The sequence below is a fragment of the Babylonia areolata genome, chromosome 7 (assembly GCF_041734735.1).
Source record: "Babylonia areolata isolate BAREFJ2019XMU chromosome 7, ASM4173473v1, whole genome shotgun sequence".
In the NCBI taxonomy this organism is placed as follows: Eukaryota; Metazoa; Mollusca; class Gastropoda; order Neogastropoda; family Buccinidae; genus Babylonia; species Babylonia areolata.
In genome coordinates, this window is record NC_134882.1 from 8,321,052 (window position 1) to 8,340,876 (window position 19,825).

Sequence of the window (19,825 nt, forward strand, 5' to 3'; positions counted from 1 at the left end):
TTCAACTACCACCCAAAAGGTTTTTTTTTTATAAACTTTAGTTTTTTGTCTTTGAAGAATCCTGCAGTCATTTTTGTCTTCTTCCCTGATGAAGAACATGGAGAGTAGGGCTTACCATGAAAAAAAAAAACCCAACAGAAAACATTTGACACTATAAAACTTTCATGAAATGAACAATAGCCATGTTTACAAAAAGGACAGAAAGGGGAAAACTAGTTTGTGCACTCTCTCCAGGTACAAATTCTCCATTTGTCATGGTGGTCATGATGGTTGTCATCATTACATTACAAATACAAACAGAAACAAAAATAACAACGAAAAAAACAACACAAGGACTTTAGAGCAACAGCCTCACATGTTACATTTGTAAGAATATTCTGTGTTACTGTAAATTATCCAGAATTTCAGCTTGTTCCTGATTTTTATGCCAGCTGTTCCTGATGGCAAGATTTTGAGGTAGCCTTGTACATGGCATGCATGCAGGCATGTACGTGTGTTGACTCAGGCAAGACACTGTCTGCTATAATCAAATTCAAGCCCAGATTGTTGGGGTAGCAGTTGCCTCCTCTGCTGTTCTCGTGGTCCCACTCGGACACAACTATCATACATGCATGTTGACCTTGACCTCTGACCCCAGATTCACAGTGCAGCGAGGAGAAGAAGACGAGCATCCAGATGAACCTGATGCAGGTGTTGTCGGTGAGCATCTTTATGGACTTCTTTTCTGTCCTGTCACCTGACATTGTTGCTGTTTTTACCTTCCAGTCTTGCACCTGTGCCATATTCTGCATCGGTCGTGTTTTGTGATTCTGTTGAAAGCTTGCGTTTGTGTGATTTGAGATGTTTCTGGATGAAAATTATTGTTATTATTATTATTATTATTATTATTATTATTAATTTTTTTGGATGGTTGGGGTGGTGGAGGGGTCTGGGGAGGGAGCGTTCATGGACATGAATGTGTGTATACAGATGTGTAAGACTCTTTCAAGCACTCACACACACCCACACACACGCACACACACACACACACACACACACACACACACACAAATATAGCACCTGTTTGTGTACACATTTGAATCCTTCCATGTGCACAGACACACACACACAACACACACACACACACAGCATGCATGCTGTATGTGTGCTTTGCTACCAGTATGAAGGTATGATTGTGACGTCAGTATGGTTTCCTTGGTTTCCTTTTCAGTTATTACATACATTTTCACCTGTACCGTGACCTGTTTCAAAGGGCCGGAGGCCTAGAGAAATATATCTTGTTCTCTCTCTCTCTCTCTCTCTCTCTCTCTCTCTCTCTCTCTGTCTCGCACTCTTGCACACTCATTAGTTGCTCATTCAAAAGAAATCAGAGAAACATTTATTTGACCCAGTCATTATTGTAGCCCTTGTCTCTTCAAATTGACTTTACCGTTGCCTTGTTCTGACTCTAATGTTGTGCAAAATCTGTCTTTGTATTCTTACAAAGCCTTTGAATATAGCCTGGAGTGATGGCTTAGAAAGTGAGAGAATCTGAGCGTGCTGGTTCGAATCATGGCTCAGCCGCCGATATTTTCTCCCCATCCACTCGACCTTGAGTGGTTGTCTGGGCACTAGTCATTCGGATGAAGCGATAAACCGAGGTCCTGTGTGCAGCATGTACATAGCGCACATAAAAAAAAACACCATGGCAATAAAAGGGTTGTTCCTGGCAAATTTCTGTAGAAAAGTCCATTTCGATAGGAAAAACAACTGAAACTGCATGCAGGAAAAAATGCCAAAAAATAGGTGGCATTGTAGTGTAGCGACGCGCTCTCCCTGGGGAGAGCAGCCTGAATTTCTGTTGTGATAAAAAGAAATACAAATACAAATAAGGAAATTGTTATTTCTTCATTTATGTCTATAGCTCCATTGTTTTAGTTCCCATGTTTATAAATGATATTATAATCTCTATTTATCTGTTCACATTCACCTTTATGAGGGGCACTGGCCCAAATGAATAAACCATATTAATCTGAATCACAATCACTGACTCATTCACTCACTCACCTTTTCAACACACCACCACCACCAACAACAACAGCAACAAAGTACCCTGGCCATATGTGCAGCTTGGTTTTCCAAGATCAGACCTGGGGCTGAATCACACTCTATTTCTCTCTTTCTCTCATACTTTAACTCTCTCCGGACGAAGGAATGCGTGAGCATTCCTACATAAAATGTATTCGGTTTCATACGACGGAATGGAATAGCATTTTCAAAAAATTAAAATCCATCACGTGCTGTACACGTGATTTTGTGATTAGCCAAGCAGAGTGCGCTATTCTGGGTCACTCCACAATCGAATGGTATGATTGGCCAGCCTGCTTTGTGTGGCCCGTCTCGCACACACGCTGACCAAGTCACTGACAGGTCGTCTGCTCACGTGCCAGCCTGTTAGCAAAGCGTGCTCTTCTCAGAATGTTTTGGAGCGAACAAGGCAGCGAAGGCAACGTTTTAGTGTTGCCAAAGTACTTGAAATGCTACAAACTGAAGGGTCGGACATTGAAGAGGTGGATGATGATGAAGAAGAAAGTGAATTTAATGCAGAAAGCGAGCATGGGTATGGTGATTCGGGGTGAAAAATTGGCATTATTTTCTACATATGGCAGTACTGTAAAAATAAGATGAGAAATTTGATTCTTTTTATATGTAATAGCTCAACACGTAACAAACCAGTTCTGAAAGTATCATTTCCTTACTCTGTATTTTGTATTTTTTGTAATTTTTTTCCAAACCCTTACAAATGGGCCGTCTGTGGGGAAAAGCAAGGGAGAAAACTTATCGTCCCGAGTGAGTTAACTCACTCACTCACTCACTCACTCACTCATTCACACTCACTAACTCAACAAGCTGCCACCACCACCACCACCAGCAAACAGACAAGAAGAGCATAACAGTCCCAATGCTGAGACAGGGCTGGACAACTCTCTTACTGTCTCTTGCACTCTTACTTACACTATCACTTTCTCACTCACTCACTCAATGAGTCATCACCACCACCACCTCCAAACAGACGATAATAACTCTGGCACTGTGTGCAGCATGGCAGTGCCAGTTCAGAGCTGGGGCTTGACCACTCTGTCTCTCTCACTTTCACTCACTCACTCGCTCATTCACTAACTCAACAAGCTGCCACCACCACCACCACCAACAACAACCAACAGACAGACTTGAAGAACCCAGGCACTGTGTGCAGCATGACAGTCCCAGTTCAGAGCTGGGGCTTGACCACTCTCTCTCTCTCTGTCTCACTTTCACTCACTCACTCACTCATTCACTAACTCAACAAGCCACCACCACCACCACCACCACCAACAACAACCAACAGACAGACATGAAGAACCCAGGCACTGTGTGCAGCACGACAGTCCCAGTTCAGAGCTGGGGCTTGACCACTCTCTCTCTCACACTTTCACTCACTCACTCACTCACTCAACAAGCCACCACCACCACCACCACCAACAACAACAACCAACAGACAGACATGAAGAACCCAGTTCAGAGCGAGGGCTTGACCACTCTCTCTCTCACTTTCACTCACTCATTCACTCACTTACTTACTCTAGCTGCCACCACTAACACCAACAAACAGATGAAAAGAACCCACGCCCAGTGTGCAGCTTTGCAGTCCTGGTTCAGAGGTAGGGCTTGACCACACACTTTCTCTCTCTCTCTCTCTCTCTCTCTCTCTCTCATGCACTCACACTTTCACTCATTCACTCACTCACTGACTCAACAAGCCACCACCACCCAGCGAGCATATTGAGCCTGCAGCATGGCAGTCCTGGTTCAGAGCGAGGGCTTGACCACACATATTTCTCTCTCTCTCTCTCTTGCACTCTCACTTACACACTCACTTACTCACTCACTCACTGACAGCTAGCCACCACCACCACCACCACCACCAAAAGCATTAAACCCAGGCCCTGTGTGCAGCATGGCAGTCCAGAGCGAGGGCTTGACCACACATATTTCTCTCTCTCTCTCTTGCACTCTCACTTACACACTCACTTACTCACTCATTCACTGACAGCTAGCCACCACCACCACCACCAAAAGCTTTGAACCCAGGCCCTGTGTGCAGCATGGGAGTCCAGAGCGAGGGCTTGACCACACACATTTCTCTCTTTCTCTCTGTGACTCGCACACTCACTCACTCATTATCACTGACAGCTAGCCACCACCACCACCACCAGCAAAAGCATTAAACCCAGGCCCTGTGTGCAGCATGGCAGTCCAGAGCGAGGGCTTGACCACACACATTTCTCTCTCTCTCTCTTGCACTCTCACTTACACACTCACTTACTCACTCATTCACTGACAGCTAGCCACCACCACCACCACCACCAAAAGCTTTGAACCCAGGCCCTGTGTGCAGCATGGGAGTCCAGAGCGAGGGCTTGACCACACACATTTCTCTCTCTCTCTTTCTCTCTGTGACTCGCACACTCACTCACTCGTTATCACTGACAGCTAGCCACCACCACCACCACCACCACCAAAAGCATTGAAGCCAGGCCCTGTGTGCAGCATGGCAGTCCAGAGCGAGGGCTTGACCACACACATTTCTCTCTTTCTCTCTCTCTCTCTCTGACTCACTCACTCACTCACTGACAGCTAGCCACCACCACCACAACCACCACCACCAGCAGCAGCAGCAAAAGCATTGAACCTATGCCCTGTGTGCAGCATGGCAGTCCAAGTTCAGAGCCAGGGCTGGACCAGAGCTGTGTGGAGCAGGCGACAAAGGCATGGGCAGACTTCAAAGCCAAACCCCAGGGCTTCACCATCGACATGCAGGGGCTGATTCCCTTCAGTGAGTTGTGTCCCCTCCTCCTAACCCCCCCCCCTCCCTCCTCTACCGGCACCCTCCACCCCCTGGAATCCTCCCACCACAGCCGCCCTAAGCACCAAGTACCCTTCCCCCTCACCCATTGGCACCCCATGCTCTCTGCAATCCACCCTCCCCCTTGGTGTGACTGGTATACTGCTGTCTTGAGTGGAATTTTGTGTTGTACCTGTTCATACTCCTCCCCCTCCCCCTCCCACCCTATTGGCACCCTCCCCCACACTCCTGGCACCCTACCCCCACCCCTGACATCCTCCCCCCCCCCACCACCACCAACTTCTGCAGTCCCCTCACTCTCTTGATGTTATTGATACACTGCTGTCTTGTGTGGAATTTACTTTGATTTTATGCTTAACTCCGTGACATTGATACACTGCTGTCTTGAGTGGAATTTTGCGTTGTACCTGTTCATACTCCTCCCCCTCCCCCTCCCCACCCCATTGGCACCCTCCCCCACACTCCTGGCACCCTACCCCCACCCTTGACATCCTCCCTCCCCCCCACCAACTCCTGCAGTCCTCTCACTCTCGTGATGTTATTGATACACTGCTGTCTTGTTTGGAATTTGTTTTGATTTGTGCTTAACTCCGTGACATTGATACGCTGCTGTCTTGTATGGAATTTATTTTGATTTTGTGCTTAACTCCTTGATGTGATTGATACACTGCTGTCTTGTATGGAATTTGTTTTGATTTTGTGCTTAACTCCTTGACTGCTAGCAGTAAATGATATACACACAGACACACACGCATGCACACACGCACACACGCATGCACACACACACACACATGTACACACAAACACACACACACATGTACACACATACACTCACAAACACAAAAGCAAAGGTGTAGCTGATTTCAGTGAACTAAAATAATGCAGGCCCAAGAGGAAGCAGCCCAGGCACAGAGTTATAACGGACATCCCGACCTGTAAGCTCTGTCTGATCAAAGTGAGGTGACGACAGCCCTTCAGTGATGAGCACTGATATCATGTGATATGCTGGTGCACTTTCAGCAGTTGTGTTTTGATTTAGCATGTAGCTTCAAACCGTAATGATTTATCAGTCAGTTAGAGACTGTTGGCTTTTAAGTTGATGATCACAGGATAAATGTATGAATAATGAGTAAGTAAAAGGCTATTGGCACTGTACTTGATGGTTACAGATTTACAAATTGTATGAAAATACAAGACTTTTGACATTTGAGTTGATGATTATGGAACGATTGATGGATTACTGACAAGGAAGAGGATGTTTGCCCTTGATTGACTTAAAACATTTGTCAGCTTAGTTTTTCCAAGTCGTTGCCTTTGCTTTTCATTTGAAAAAAAAAAAAAAAAAATCCATGGTTACCTACCTTTGGATTATGTGGACAAGCTGACAGAGTGAGAGAGAGAGAGAGAGAGAGAGGGAGACAGACAGACACACACACACACAGAGATTGTGTGTGTGCATGTGTTTGTATATATATATATGTGTGTGTGTGTGCATGTGTTTGTATATATGTGTGTGTGTGTGTGTGTGTGTGTGTGTGTTCTCGTGTGTGTGCATGAGCATGCCTCTTGTCTGTGTGAGCCTGTGTGTCTGAGTAATCATGTATGCCAGTCCATGCATAAACCAGCCGTACATGTTCACAACGTGCAATCATTAATCGAAGACCTGACTGTTCTGTGTGTTGCCAGTTGACTGCAAGGCGCGTTTTGTTGACGACAGCGTGCCGGCCGATGGACAGATCAGTGTGGAGGTGTGCCTCAGGTACATGCCTTTCCTTTTTATTATTTTGAATCTTTATTTTTTGCTGCCCCACTGTCTGTGCCGTTTCAGTGGCTTTACTCCCACGCCACTCAATCCGAGACCCCCATACCCAAGTTTGTCTGTCGCAGTCCCTGTACTGGCATTCCATAGGGAAACAATGATGTTAGGTCACCAGGAGGCCACACACTAGAGGAGACCCTGCACTGCTGCTTAATCACTTTGGTGGTGTTTGGTAGTGCCTGTTCTGATCTGATGCACTGAGGACACTAACATACTAACGACTGACGACAGTAACGGTTTAGTTGCGTAGCCAGATTGAGTGAGCGTCTCCTCCAGAGTGGAGACCACCACCATGTCCCTCCAACAACAGTCCTCATTGAATCCGCTGACAATGAAGACCTTGACAAGCTTTGGGACTATGTGACAAGGTTGCACTCTACGCTTCCTGTCATAATGATATCCTGGTGTCAGCCAGGCCCGGGAGATACAGACACTTGCAGTACATGCCTTTCCTGGTCCACCTTGCCGTTTGTTTCTTTGTTTATGTGTTGATTTATACCCCCAAGTTCAGTGTCCCTGATGATTTTATAGAACCAACGTATGGGTGATGCTAACAATAAAGAGTGGCAACGTTCTCCACTCTTTCTTGTTTTATCCGTTATCACCTAGCCTCATCGTTCTTTCATTATGGGTGAAGCTATTCATCCATTTTGATAATTGACCTTTAAACCTTGTTTTGGTTTTTCTTTGATTGATTTAGAAGCTGACAGATTTTAAGTCCTGAACTTGGGTTGTGTTTTTTTAAATTTTTTTTTTTTTATTCTTCTTCTTCTTCTTCTGCGTTCGTGGGCTGCAACTCCCACGTTCACTCGCATGTACACGAGTGGGCTTTTATGTGCATGACCGTTTTTACCCCGCCATATAGGCAGTCATACCCCGCTTTCGGGGGTGTGCATGCTGGGAATGTTCTTGCTTCCATAACCCACCGAACGCTGACATGGATTACAGGATCTTTAACGTGCGTATTTGATCTTCTGCATGCGTTTACACACGAAGGGGGTTCAGGCACGAGCAGGTCTGCACATATGTTGACCTGGGAGATCGTAAAAATCTCCACCCTTTACCCACCAGGCGCCGTCACCATGATTCGAACCCAGGTCCCTCAGATTGAAAGTCCAACCCTTTAACCGCTCGGCTATTGCGCCCGTCTTTATTGTTTAAAATTGCATTGAATTGTGGATGAGACATTTTGATTTGTTGTCCTGAATTGTAATCCATTTCATGTCAAGTGACTGGAAGATGAGGATCAAGAAACGTGCAGATAGTCATGGTTGGCTCTGTCTGACGATGACACTGAATGACAATGTATGGATTATATTTTAGGTTATAATATAAATCTCAGGTTTTGCAATATGATTGTTTCGAGAAGGATTGCTGAATAGTGTCATTACTGTAAGCAAACCAGGTACCACAGGATATAATTATCAGAATGACAGTTAGTGATAAATAAATAAAGTGAAATAAGCATGCTTGCTATCTTGTGTATCGTTCCGAAAATTTGGAATATTTGACAGATTGATGTGTTTGTTTTTCTTTTTCATTTTTCTCTTTATATCTATCTATCTATCTATCTTTCTATATATATATATCTATATACTGTTTATGTTTCAGCAGGATGTCTCATTTTTTTCTTTTTTTCCCCACAGGATTAGCTGCCCCCTTCCAGTCCGTTTCTCCAAACTCAGCATACAGATGAATAATACTGTAAGTGCTTTGTTATATCAATTAACAGAATGTATATACTTGTACATATGTTAAAAACACAAACACACACATGATACATGGTCAACTGCTTAGTGATTACCGCATATGCAAGTAACATTTCTTGAATGTTGGCTTTTAAAACAGTCAAATTTTCATACACAGAATAAAGACACAATCTGTGAGAATCAGAAAACAGGACAGGGTGGTGGGGCATACAGAAAAAATAACCTAACAAAAAACATGAAAAAAAACAAAAAAAACAACAAAACAAACAGACTGACAAATGAAAATTGACAGTTCACATCTCAGTGCCATGTTCAAATCCATCCTTCACCTGTCTCCAGCGTTACCTCCCCTTCTGTGAGTTGACGGACGTGCGTGGCATGAATGCCGCGTCAGCGTCGCGTGAGGAGAAGGAGGGAGACGACCTTCACCTTGAACCTGGCATGCCTCGACTCTATCGCTTCTCCTTCCCACCTTTCAAGGAGGACGTCAGAGGTCAAATTGAGGTCAGGGTCGAGCTGTGCTGAATGGATGGAAGGAAGAAGGAAAGGGTTCTTTGCTTTCTGATTTAGTTAATTTTTTTTTTTTTTTCAGTTGAAAACCATAGAAAAAAGGGTGAGAGGGTTTGATTTGCTTAATCATTCAATTTCATTTTATAAAGTGTTGAAAATAAAAGAGGGATGGTTATTTTTATTTTTTTTTTTTTAAGTGTTAAGATAGAAAAAAGAGGGAGATATTACATTACTAATTGTTTTTTTTTCTTAGTGTTCAGTTTAAGCTGTAAGAAGAGGGAAATGGTTATTTTGCTTTAAAAAAAAAAATTTTTTTAGTGTTAAAACATGAAAAGAGGGAAATGGTTATTTTGCTTAATTCCATTTTTTTAGTGTTAAAATATAAAAAGAGTGAAATTGTTATTTTGCTTATATCGGTGGTTTTATTTTTAGTGTTTAGTTAAAATGTATTGGTTATATTTTTTTCTGTTTATCTTTTATAGCTATTTTGGATTTGAGGGTTGTTTTGGTGTGAGAGTGAGTGGATGTACTGATTGTGAGATCTGATCATGAACACTTTTGAGTTTCATTTGTGTGATCAGACTTGTGATTGTGAACATGCCTACAAATGTGCTGTTATGAACATGACCCCATTCTTCCCGTGTGCCACTCTCTGCACATGCACACACACACACACACACACACACATATATATATGTGTGAGTACACACACACACACACACACACACACACACACACATGTACACACACATGCTCACACACTCACTCACATATGCACAAGCACAAACACACACACACACACACACACATACACACACACACTCTCTCTCTCTTCTTCAAACACCTAAACCCCCTTCCACACCCCCCCCACACAAATATACATGTATATATACTCTCGCACACACACACCTTCACTCAGGGAACTTGGCCAAATCTGAATAAAACAATTAGCATTTGCATTCGCATTCTCACACACGCCAACGTGAGAAGGCTGACGTATTAACGGTGCAGAACCAAGGCAAGGCAGGCAAGGCAAGAGGTTTATTTCGTGTGCTCTCTGGAGGGCATTTAAACATTACATACATACATTCCTCTTTTACACGCACCATACAAACAAGTGACGTCAAAAAACTAGAAATTGGACCATTCGTTCAGTCACTCAAATTTCACATAAACAAGTAATATTTCATTGAGAATACAAACAAACATTTTTTTCCCTATCAAAAGACAAAATTTTAATGAATAGAACTGTGTGAGTGGAGTGTTGGCCTTGTCGTAACGTATCCACCTTGGAAGCAAGAGAACCTGAGTGCACTGGTTCGAATCACACAGTTGCCAGTATTTTCTCTCCCTATGCTGGTCTTTCAGATGAGATAAATGGAGGTCCCATTAGCGCATGTAAAAAAACCCATGGCAACAAAAGGGTTGTCCCTGGCAAAATTCTGTTGAAAAATCCGCTTTGATAGGAAAACAAATATAACTGCAGGCAGAAAAAAAAAGAAAAAAAAAAGGGTGGTGCTCTCCCTTGGGAGAGCAGCCTGAATTTCATGCAGAGAAATCTGTTGTGACAAAAAGAGTAATACAGTACAATACAACACCATACACTACAGTACCAAACAATGCAATGCAATGCAATACAATACAATACAAAAAACAAAACAATGCAATGCAACACAACGCAGCGCAACACAACACAACACAACACAGTACGTGCAGAAGCACCCTCTCTCTCTCTCTGTGCAGATCTCCTCCATCACGCTGGAGATGGGCACGGAGTCTGGCTGCTGTGCCTTGCTGCGCTGGGTGGGGGCTGGCGGGGACTCCATGACCCAGGCCCCCGGGAACCCCTTCCCCGCCAAGAAGGCATCCGGGGGCCAGCCCTTTGAGTGGGCGCTGTTCAAGGTCAACCCTGTTATTAGGTGAGTTTCGTGGATTGTGTCGTTTGGTATATTGACGTTTGTGTGTGTGTGTGTGTGTGTCTGTGTGTGTGTGTGCGTAAGAAAGCATCAGGGGGCCAGCCCTTTCAGTGGGTACTGTTCACACGGATGTTCAGTGCTGGCACTTTAGTTGGCCCAGCGAAAGTTCATGAACCCAGGAAGTAGGGCATGGATATAAATAAACGTGGCTGACAAACAGGCCGTGCCAGCGGCACTCGCTGTACGCTTGTTCAGCGGTAAATCTGCTTTGTTTCTTTCGCGCATCATCTTCCCGGATGGATTGGAAATAACGACAAAAGAAGTGGGTTTCTACAAAGAATGCAAAATGAGCTTTCCATTGACTCCAAACACAATGTATTTTCTTACATAGCAATTGTTGCGGCAACGGTTGAAACATGCATGAAGAAAGAGAAGAGAAGGTCAAGCAGAAACATGATCGCAAAAATCGTAAAATTTAAATCCCTCTCTAAGAAAACATACGCTTATTACTATGAAATCGTAAAAATCACCAGAACATTTAGCATGCCTGCATGCAGATCAGCCCACCCTTTTGAGTTGTAGATTTTTTCTTGTCAGCACAACAAGTGTTTAAATGAACACACTGTAGCATGGTGAGTGCAAGCAGCAGGGGCATGGAGAGCAGGGTGAGTGTAATCCCTGCAGGAAATGTGTAGATGCTGTGGAAGCGTGAGAAAAGTGGGGCAGGGGCTGCGGGGCCAAGTGAAACAAAGAAGGCAGTGTCCAGGTTTGGCACGCGGGGCCAGAAATACCGCGCGGTGAATGCGCCGGCCAATGCAGAGTGTGGTGGGAAAGTCTGGCATTAAAAAAAGTTTGACCCCAGACACTAGACGCTGCTCGGAAACTAAAGAGGTGGATTTTGTGCTCGGCTGAGCAGCCGTGTTCAAGGTTAACTATGTCATCAGGTGAGTTTTGTGTTGTGTGTGTCTGAAGTCTTTGGTACAGGGATATTGTGTTTTGTTGTGTCAGTGTGTTTAAGTTTGTGTGTGTTTTTCTTGTGTGTGTGTCTTTTGGTATGTGTTGTGTGTGTGTCTGTGTATGTGTAAGAAGGTGTCAGGGAGTCAGCCCTTTGAGTGGGGGCTGTTTAAAGTCAACCCTGTCATCTGGTGATTTTTGTTAAGTGTTTCATATAGGAAGTATTGTTTTTTGTCGGTATGTTACGGTTTGTGTCTTTCTGGGTGTGGGTTTGACATAACACAACACAATTATGACATGACTTCACATATGACGCACTTGTTGTGCTGTGGAATTCATGAAATTTGTATTGTGTGATATTTTTCATGACATTTCTGTTTAGATAAAAGGGTAACAACACACAGGGGTGTTGTGTGTGACTGCAGGGTGACTCCCAGGCAGGCGTTGGTGCAGCTGAGCGTTGATCACCAGTCGCCTTGCCTCATCAATGAGTTCTACTGCATCACTGTCACCATCACCAATGCTGAAGACACCAGCATCCACAATGCCAAGTATGGATGTGTTTGTGTGTGCGTGCATGCGTGCGTGCGTGCGTGCGTGCGTGTGTGTGTGTGTGCGTGTGCGTGTGTGTGTGTGCGTGTGTGTGTGTGTGTGTGCGTGTGGAGGAAGGGTGGGGATGCGATGTGTTTGTGTCTGTTTATGTGCGTTCACAATACCAAGGTTCATGGGGAGGGGACGTGTGGTGTGTGTGTGTGTGTGTGTGTGTGTGTGTGTGTCTGTGTGTATGTGACAATACCATGTGTGCACCTGACTGTGTATTTGTTGTGGTGGTGGTGAGAGGGCAGTGGGTGACTGGAGCGTGTGTGTGAGTGTGTGTGTGTGTGCGTTTGTGCATTCACACTGCCAAGTATGCACCTGTCTGTTTAGGCCGGGGGGGGGGGGGGGGGGGGGGGGGCTGTGCATGGGATGTGTTTGTGTGTATTAAAGGGAGGGGAATCAGGGCAGAGGGGAAGGATGCTGGAGAAGGGGTCATATCAGAGGCTGTTTAGTTTGTTGTGTGATCAAGTTGTTATTTTAGTATGTGTCTGAGTTGTGTTTTGGTCTGGGATCGTGTCGGGTTTTGGTGTGGGATTGAGTTGTGTTTTGGTGTGTGATGAAGTTGTGGTTTAGTTTTGTGGTTTAGAATAGAATAGAATTGAATATGTCTTTATTACCAAGTGTACCGGGGTCACAAGGAATATTAGGGGGGATAGTACATAAGATACGAACATAAATCAAAAGTCATACACAAACACAGATACAGTAGAAATTAGGATACATACAAGTGCATATCAATATAAAAACTTGTGCATACTCTCACATGCACGCACTGCACACACACACACACACACACACACACACACATGCATGCACACATGCACGCACACACACACAAACTCTCTCTCTCTCTCTCTCTCTCTCTCTCTCTTACACACACACACACTCACACACACACACACATACACACACACACACATACACACACACACACACACACACACACACACACATAAACACACACGTTTGAACAGAAGCTGCATATTACATGTGAATGGGGTTGATGAGTAGATCTTCAGGTAGATGGTTGTTGAGTGTGTTTAGTGTGTAATTGTGTGTCTTAGTGTGTGATCAACTTGTGTTTTGGTCTGGGATGGTGTTCAGTTTTGGTGTGGGATTGAGTTGTGGTTTGGTGTGTGATCAAGGTGTGGTTTAGTGTGTAATTGAGTTGTGTTTTAGTGTGTAATCAAGATGTGTTTTATTGAGATTGAGTTGTGGTTCAGTGTGTGATCAAGTTGTGTTTTATTGAGATTGAGTTGTGGTTCAGTGTGTGATCAAGTTGTGTTTTTGTGTGGGATTGAGTTGTGTTTTGGTGTGGGATTGAGTTGTGTTTTGGTGTGGGATTGAGTTGTGTTTTGGTGTGGGATTGAGTTGTGTTTTGGTGTGGGATTGAGTTATGGTTTAGTGTGGGATTGAGTTGTGTTCTGGTGTGTGGTTGAGTTGTGGTTTAGTGTTTGATTGAGTTACGGTTTGGTGTGAAACTGAGTTATGTTACTGTATTGTTGTTGTTTTTTCCAGTTGAATGGTTAGCTTCTTTCTCCCTGGAATCTATTTTATGTCAGGTTGTGGGGGCTGGTGTGTACATTTCTGTTTGTGTGTATGCTTATCAGAGAGAAATCATATGCAGATGCATGTATGTGTGCGTACCAAAGTGGGCAAATGTCTCAGTGTTTGTGTTTGTTTACCCCCCTGTGTGTGTGTGTGTGTATGTGTGTGTGTGTGTGTGTGTGTGTGTGTGTTCATGCCTTTGTGTATTCTTATATCGACATTAAACTTATTCACATTGTTTGTTTTCAGATTGTCGTTTGGACTGCAGAAGGATCAAGAAATCTATGATTCCACAAGTGGGTGACTTTAGCACTTTGAGATGAGACAGAGAAAGTTTTTTTTTTGGGGGGAAGTCATTTTCTCTAGATAAAACTGACAGTTGCCCCTCAAATTCAGATTGTTTTTAAGAGCCAAGTTACACAAGTGATCTCAGCTGTGCTGTGTTTGCTTAGCATATATAAGAATTTTCCAAAGTCTATAGATTTAGAGTAGACATGGTTTCAGTTTTCAGTTTCAGTTTCTGGAGGAGGGGTCACCGTGTTTGGACAAATCCATATACGCTACACCATATCTGATAGGCAGATGCCTGACCAGCAGCATAACCCAACACGCTTAGTCAGGCCTTGAGTGCATGCATATGTATTTGTGTACATGTCAGAGAGTGGATTTATTTACAGAATTTTGCCTGAGGACAATCCGTTTGTTGCCATGGGTTCTATTTTAGTGCGCTAAGTGCGTGCTGCATACGAGACCTCGGTTTATCGTCTCATCTGTTCTGATCAGGAGCACACCTGTTTCACTTTCTCCTTCTGCTCGCAGTCTTGGTGTAATCCTAGACCAGTCTCTTTCCTTCCAACAGCACATTTCGAATATCTGTAAAGTTGCCTATTTGGAACTGCGTAGAATCAGCTCTATCCGCCACTATCTCTCAACTGATGCAACCAAGACACTTGTATGCTCTCTGGTTCTCTCAAGATTGGATAACTGCAACTCTCTTTTGGCCGGCCTTCCCAAATATCTGTTAGACAGACTCCAACGAATTCAGAATAATGCTGCCAGACTCATTTGCAGAGCTTCTAAGTTTGACCATATTTCTCCTCTCCTTCAGTCTCTCCACTGGTTGCCTGTTTCTGATCGAATAGACTATAAGCTATCCACTCTGACCTTTTCTGCAGTCAACGGATCTGGCCCCAAATATCTTTCTGAACTCATCCATATCTATACCCCGTCTCGCCAGCTCCGTTCTTCCTCAGATACTCGACTTCTCAGGATACCTCACGTCAGAAGTAAGACCTATAGACAGATCGTTTTCTTTTCAATCACCAAAGACATGGAACAGGCTCCATGATAACCTCCGTCATTCTGATTCCCTCGCATCTTTTAAATCTCGTCTCAAAACTCACCTTTTCCCTCAGCAATAAGTTCAATTGTGGCAGGTCCACTTCCTTTGCGTTAGCCATGCTTGACTGTGTGTGTATACATATGTATGTGTACATAACTACATGCATGTATATGAATGTGTATTGTGTGTGCGTGTGTTTATGTAAGTTTGTGCCTGCCTATAAGATAAGATAAGATAAGAATAACTTTATTATCTCCAACTGGAGAAATTTGGTCAGGTGCATTATCACAACATAGACAAGTAAACAACATGGGGACCATAACTGTAAAAGCCAACAACAGCCCCAACAAATATTACGAAGATACAAATGTAAAAAAAAAAATATCACATACATCGTTTCATACATACATCCACACACTGCAGGTAATAACTAGTATTCTTAATGTAAAAACAGAAAGAATTAAGAAACATTATTTGAATATAATTATAAACATAGCCTACTATACTGCACATTGATTATAATAGACAGATAAGATAAGAATAAAGATGAATTGCGGAAAACCACAACCAGATAATCAGCACACACCCGCACCGCACCCCCCCCACCCCCCCACGCCACACACGCGGATAACTTGATTAAACAAGAGTAATAAACATATGTTCTCAAATAAAAGCATTTCACATATTCGCTTTTAAAAACATTGCAATTACTTATTACATCGTAATTATTAAACAGAAATATATTTAGAATATGGACGTTAGCATTAGACATATTCATTGTACATTCATCCTGCATATTGCACATTATTCTTCCTACATATTGCACATTCATTATAACCAATTGTCACGTTTTAAGCTCAGTAAACACACACACACACACACACACACACACACACACCACAACTAGAACAAGGTACAGCCTATCATGCACGGACTTTCACACGTCTCACATGAGAGTGCGCGCGCGCACACACACACACACAGTTCTCAAGAATTTAAAAGGTGGATTGAACGTGGAATAAAAGTCTTCAGAGCTCTGGATTTCAACTTAAAAGTTCTGTAGCGTCGTCCTGATGGCAATAGCTCATAATACTTTGCTAAAATATGGGTGTCGTCAGTTGCTATCTGCCTGCTTTTTTTAACCACTCGACTTTCATACAGCTCTTGCATACTAGCTTGTTTCACTCACACAATTTTACTGCATACACTCATGACATCGTTCAAAACACGCTTACTCCTCACTCCCAAACTTCCATACCAGCACATAAATGAAACTGTAAGCACAGACTCGATACAACATCGATAATAACTTTGAAGAATATTTGAATTTATACCAACATTTCTAAGCTTCTGTAAACAAAAAATTCTAGATTGACATTTCTTATGAATGGAATCAACATTTCTGTCAAAAGTCAGCTTATTGTCTAAGATGGTCCCTAAATATCTATATTCATTGACCCTCTCCACTGTTTGACCATCAATAACAAGGTCAGCTACAGGCAAGGGGTCTTTCCGAAAATCTATTAACATTTCTTTTGTTTTCAATACGTTGAGATCCAGATAGTTTTTCTCACACCAGGAACAGAACTTTTTAATTTCACTGAAATAAATAGCATCAGAGTTGGACAGATCTTCAATTGCTGAATCATCAGAATATTTTATGACAGGAGTTTACTCCGTGCCTCTGCAGTCATTTGTGTACAGTGTAAAAAGAACAGGGGACAGCACTGTACCTTGGGGTGCACCAGTAGAAGTAGATTTTAGAGAAGAGTGGGCAGAATGAAAGCGGATGGACTGAGTTCTATTGAGAAGAAAACTTATTATCCAAAGAGTAAACTTCGGATCAACATCCATGCCTAGCGTGCGTATGTGTTAGGGTAGCTGTTAGATACACATGTATGTTAAAATGTATGTATCCAGTGTGTGTGTGTGTGTATGTGTGTGTGTGTGTGTAGTCACATTTTGGTGTGTGTATGTAACATCGATGTAATGTTTTATGTTAACAAAAGCGTTTTTTTAAAGCACCTAGAGCAGATTTCTGGATAGTGTGCTATATAAGTATCCATTATTATTATTATTATCTGAATGGCTGGATGCTCAGTTTGATTTTTTCAGTTAAACTTGGGAGAAAGGGTGAGAACGGGAATCTTCTTCTTCTTCTTCGTTGATGGGCTGCAACCCCAACGTTCACTCGTATGCACATGAGTGGGCTTTTACGTGTATGACCGTTTTTACCCCGCCATGTAGGCAGCCATACTCTGCTTTCGGGGGTGTGCATGCTGGGTATGTTCTTGTTTCCATAACCCACCGAACGCTGACATGAATTACAGGATCTTTAACATGCATATTTGATCTTCTGCTTGCATATACACTCGAAGGGGGTTCAGGCACTAGCAGGTCTGCACATATGTTGACCTGGGAGATCATAAAAATCTCCACCCTTTACCCGCCAGGCGCCATCACCATGATTCGAACCCGGGACCCTCAGATTGACAGTCCAACGCTTTAACCACTCGGCTATTGCGCCCGTCAAGAGCGGGAATCAGAAACCAGACCCTCATGGACAGTGTATTGGCAGATGAGCGTCTTAACTATTCTGCCACCTTCATCTTAAGCAGACATGGGGAAAGTATATGACAGCTCAGCAAACTTAGGGCTGTTAAGATCACTTGTGTAACCTAGCCTTTGTGTCAAACTTTAAAAATGTTATAGATTGTGGTGTGTGTGTGTGTGCATGTCTGATATCTCCAACGCCAGGTCCGAGTTTGATGTGTGTGTGTACTTGTACATTTATATACTTTTGATGAGTACAATAGCCAAGTGGTTAATGTGTTGGACTTTCAATCTGAGGGTCCTGGGTTCGAATCTCTGTAACGGCGTCTGGTGGGTAAAGGGTGGAGATTTTTTTTCCAATCTCCCAGGTCAACATTTGTGCAGACTTGCTTGTGCCTGAACCCTCTTCGTGTGTATACGCAAGCAGATGATTAAATGCACACGTTGAATATCCTGTAAACCATGTCGGCATTCGGTGGATTATGGAAGGAAGAACATATCCAGCATGCACACACTTGAAAACGGAGTATGGCTGCCTACACGGCTGGATGAAAACGGTCGAGCTCAAGTCCATTCATATCCATATGAGTGAACTTGGGAGTTGCAGCCCATGAACGAAGAAGAAGTAGATATTTTCAGCTTATATCCATAGTGACAGGCCGGAGTAAATGATAGTTTGATTTGTGTGTGTGTGTGTGTATGGTTGTGCATTTGTATATTTTCATTCAGTAGTCATAGATATTTTAATGGAAATATTTTCATTTAGCAGTCAGATATTTTAATAGAATATTTTGTGTTTTAATATTTTCAGCTCATATCTGTAGTGACAGGCCGGAGTTTGATGACAAGGTGGCGCCTGTGTCACAGCCTGCTGATCTGGAGCTGGGCACCCTGAAAAAGGGGGAGAAGGTGGGGGGCTGTTTTCTGGTTATCTGTGTGTGTGTTGTGTGTGTGTGTGTGTGTGTGTGTGTGTGTGTGTGTGTGTGTAGATGTATGTCTGTGTGCATTTATGTGTGTGTATGTGTGTGATCGTGTTGTGTGTTGTGCCTGTGCATATGCACGCGAGTGTGTGTGTGTGTGCGTGTGCAGGTGCATGTGTGTGTGTGTGTGTGTGTGTGTGTATGTGTGTGTGTCTGTGTGCATGTGTGTGTGTGTGTTTGTGTGCATATGTGTGTGTGTGAGTGTGTGTGTGTGTGTGTGTGTGTGTGTGTGTTTGCTTTTGTTAACCTTGAAGGAAACTGAAGAAGAAGGCATTGAATCATTTTATCGACACCTTATAATTATGAGGTAGTGTCATAGACGTGTTGAGCATTTCTCAGTCAGTGCAAATAAACAAGAACAGTAACATATGCTCCTCAAAACTAGACAAATGCATGCAACTTTCTTGCAGTTCTCAGTGCTTTCCAGACACATGTTGATGAAAGGTGCAGAGAAACTCACCCAGAACCTGTCTTGATAGTACACAACTCTGTAGCTTTAACTCATTCACTGATAAACCTAGGTCAGATGAGACCATAAATCTGAAGTACATTTATTGAGTTGTGCATTATTTGGGCATTGTGATGTATGTGATTGTTTTGAATATCAAGATTTGGTTTTAAGTATTTCAATATGGTTCTAAATATTGCGATATTGGTGTTGCGATATAAGATTTTTTTTTTATCATTTTGGTTTTGTAATTTTGATATGTAAGTTGAGCGTAGTGTGTAATGGTTTAGTTTGTGTACTTACATGAATTACGGTTAGGGTTTGGTTAGGTAACTATGCAGGTTTATGTTTGTAAGTTGTCATTTTTGACTCGCTTGTGTAAACAAAATGTAATTTTCCTCACTCCACCCAGCGGTGAATGGGTACCTGACTTCAGATAGGGAAGGTTAACTCTCTCCATACGAACGGCGAAAGAGACGATGTTAACAGCGTTTCACCCCAGTTACCATCGTCAAAATATTGCAAGCGGAAGGCTCTTATACTGAAGAGGGGAATGTTGACAAA

General features: G+C 43.1%; 1 protein-coding gene across 1 annotated transcript in view; it reads left to right on the plus strand.

The window, feature by feature from the left end:
- Window positions 1–19,825, plus strand: part of LOC143283691 (trafficking protein particle complex subunit 11-like) — a 53,549-nt gene that overhangs the window by 19,132 nt on the left and 14,592 nt on the right. Inside the window, exons 16-24 of the mRNA XM_076589924.1 lie at window positions 638–699; window positions 4,729–4,855; window positions 6,572–6,644; window positions 8,351–8,408; window positions 8,753–8,917; window positions 10,667–10,842; window positions 12,219–12,344; window positions 14,188–14,234; window positions 18,645–18,742. Of these exons, the coding sequence (XP_076446039.1) occupies window positions 638–699; window positions 4,729–4,855; window positions 6,572–6,644; window positions 8,351–8,408; window positions 8,753–8,917; window positions 10,667–10,842; window positions 12,219–12,344; window positions 14,188–14,234; window positions 18,645–18,742 (932 nt within the window). The remainder of the gene's footprint in view (window positions 1–637; window positions 700–4,728; window positions 4,856–6,571; window positions 6,645–8,350; window positions 8,409–8,752; window positions 8,918–10,666; window positions 10,843–12,218; window positions 12,345–14,187; window positions 14,235–18,644; window positions 18,743–19,825) is intronic.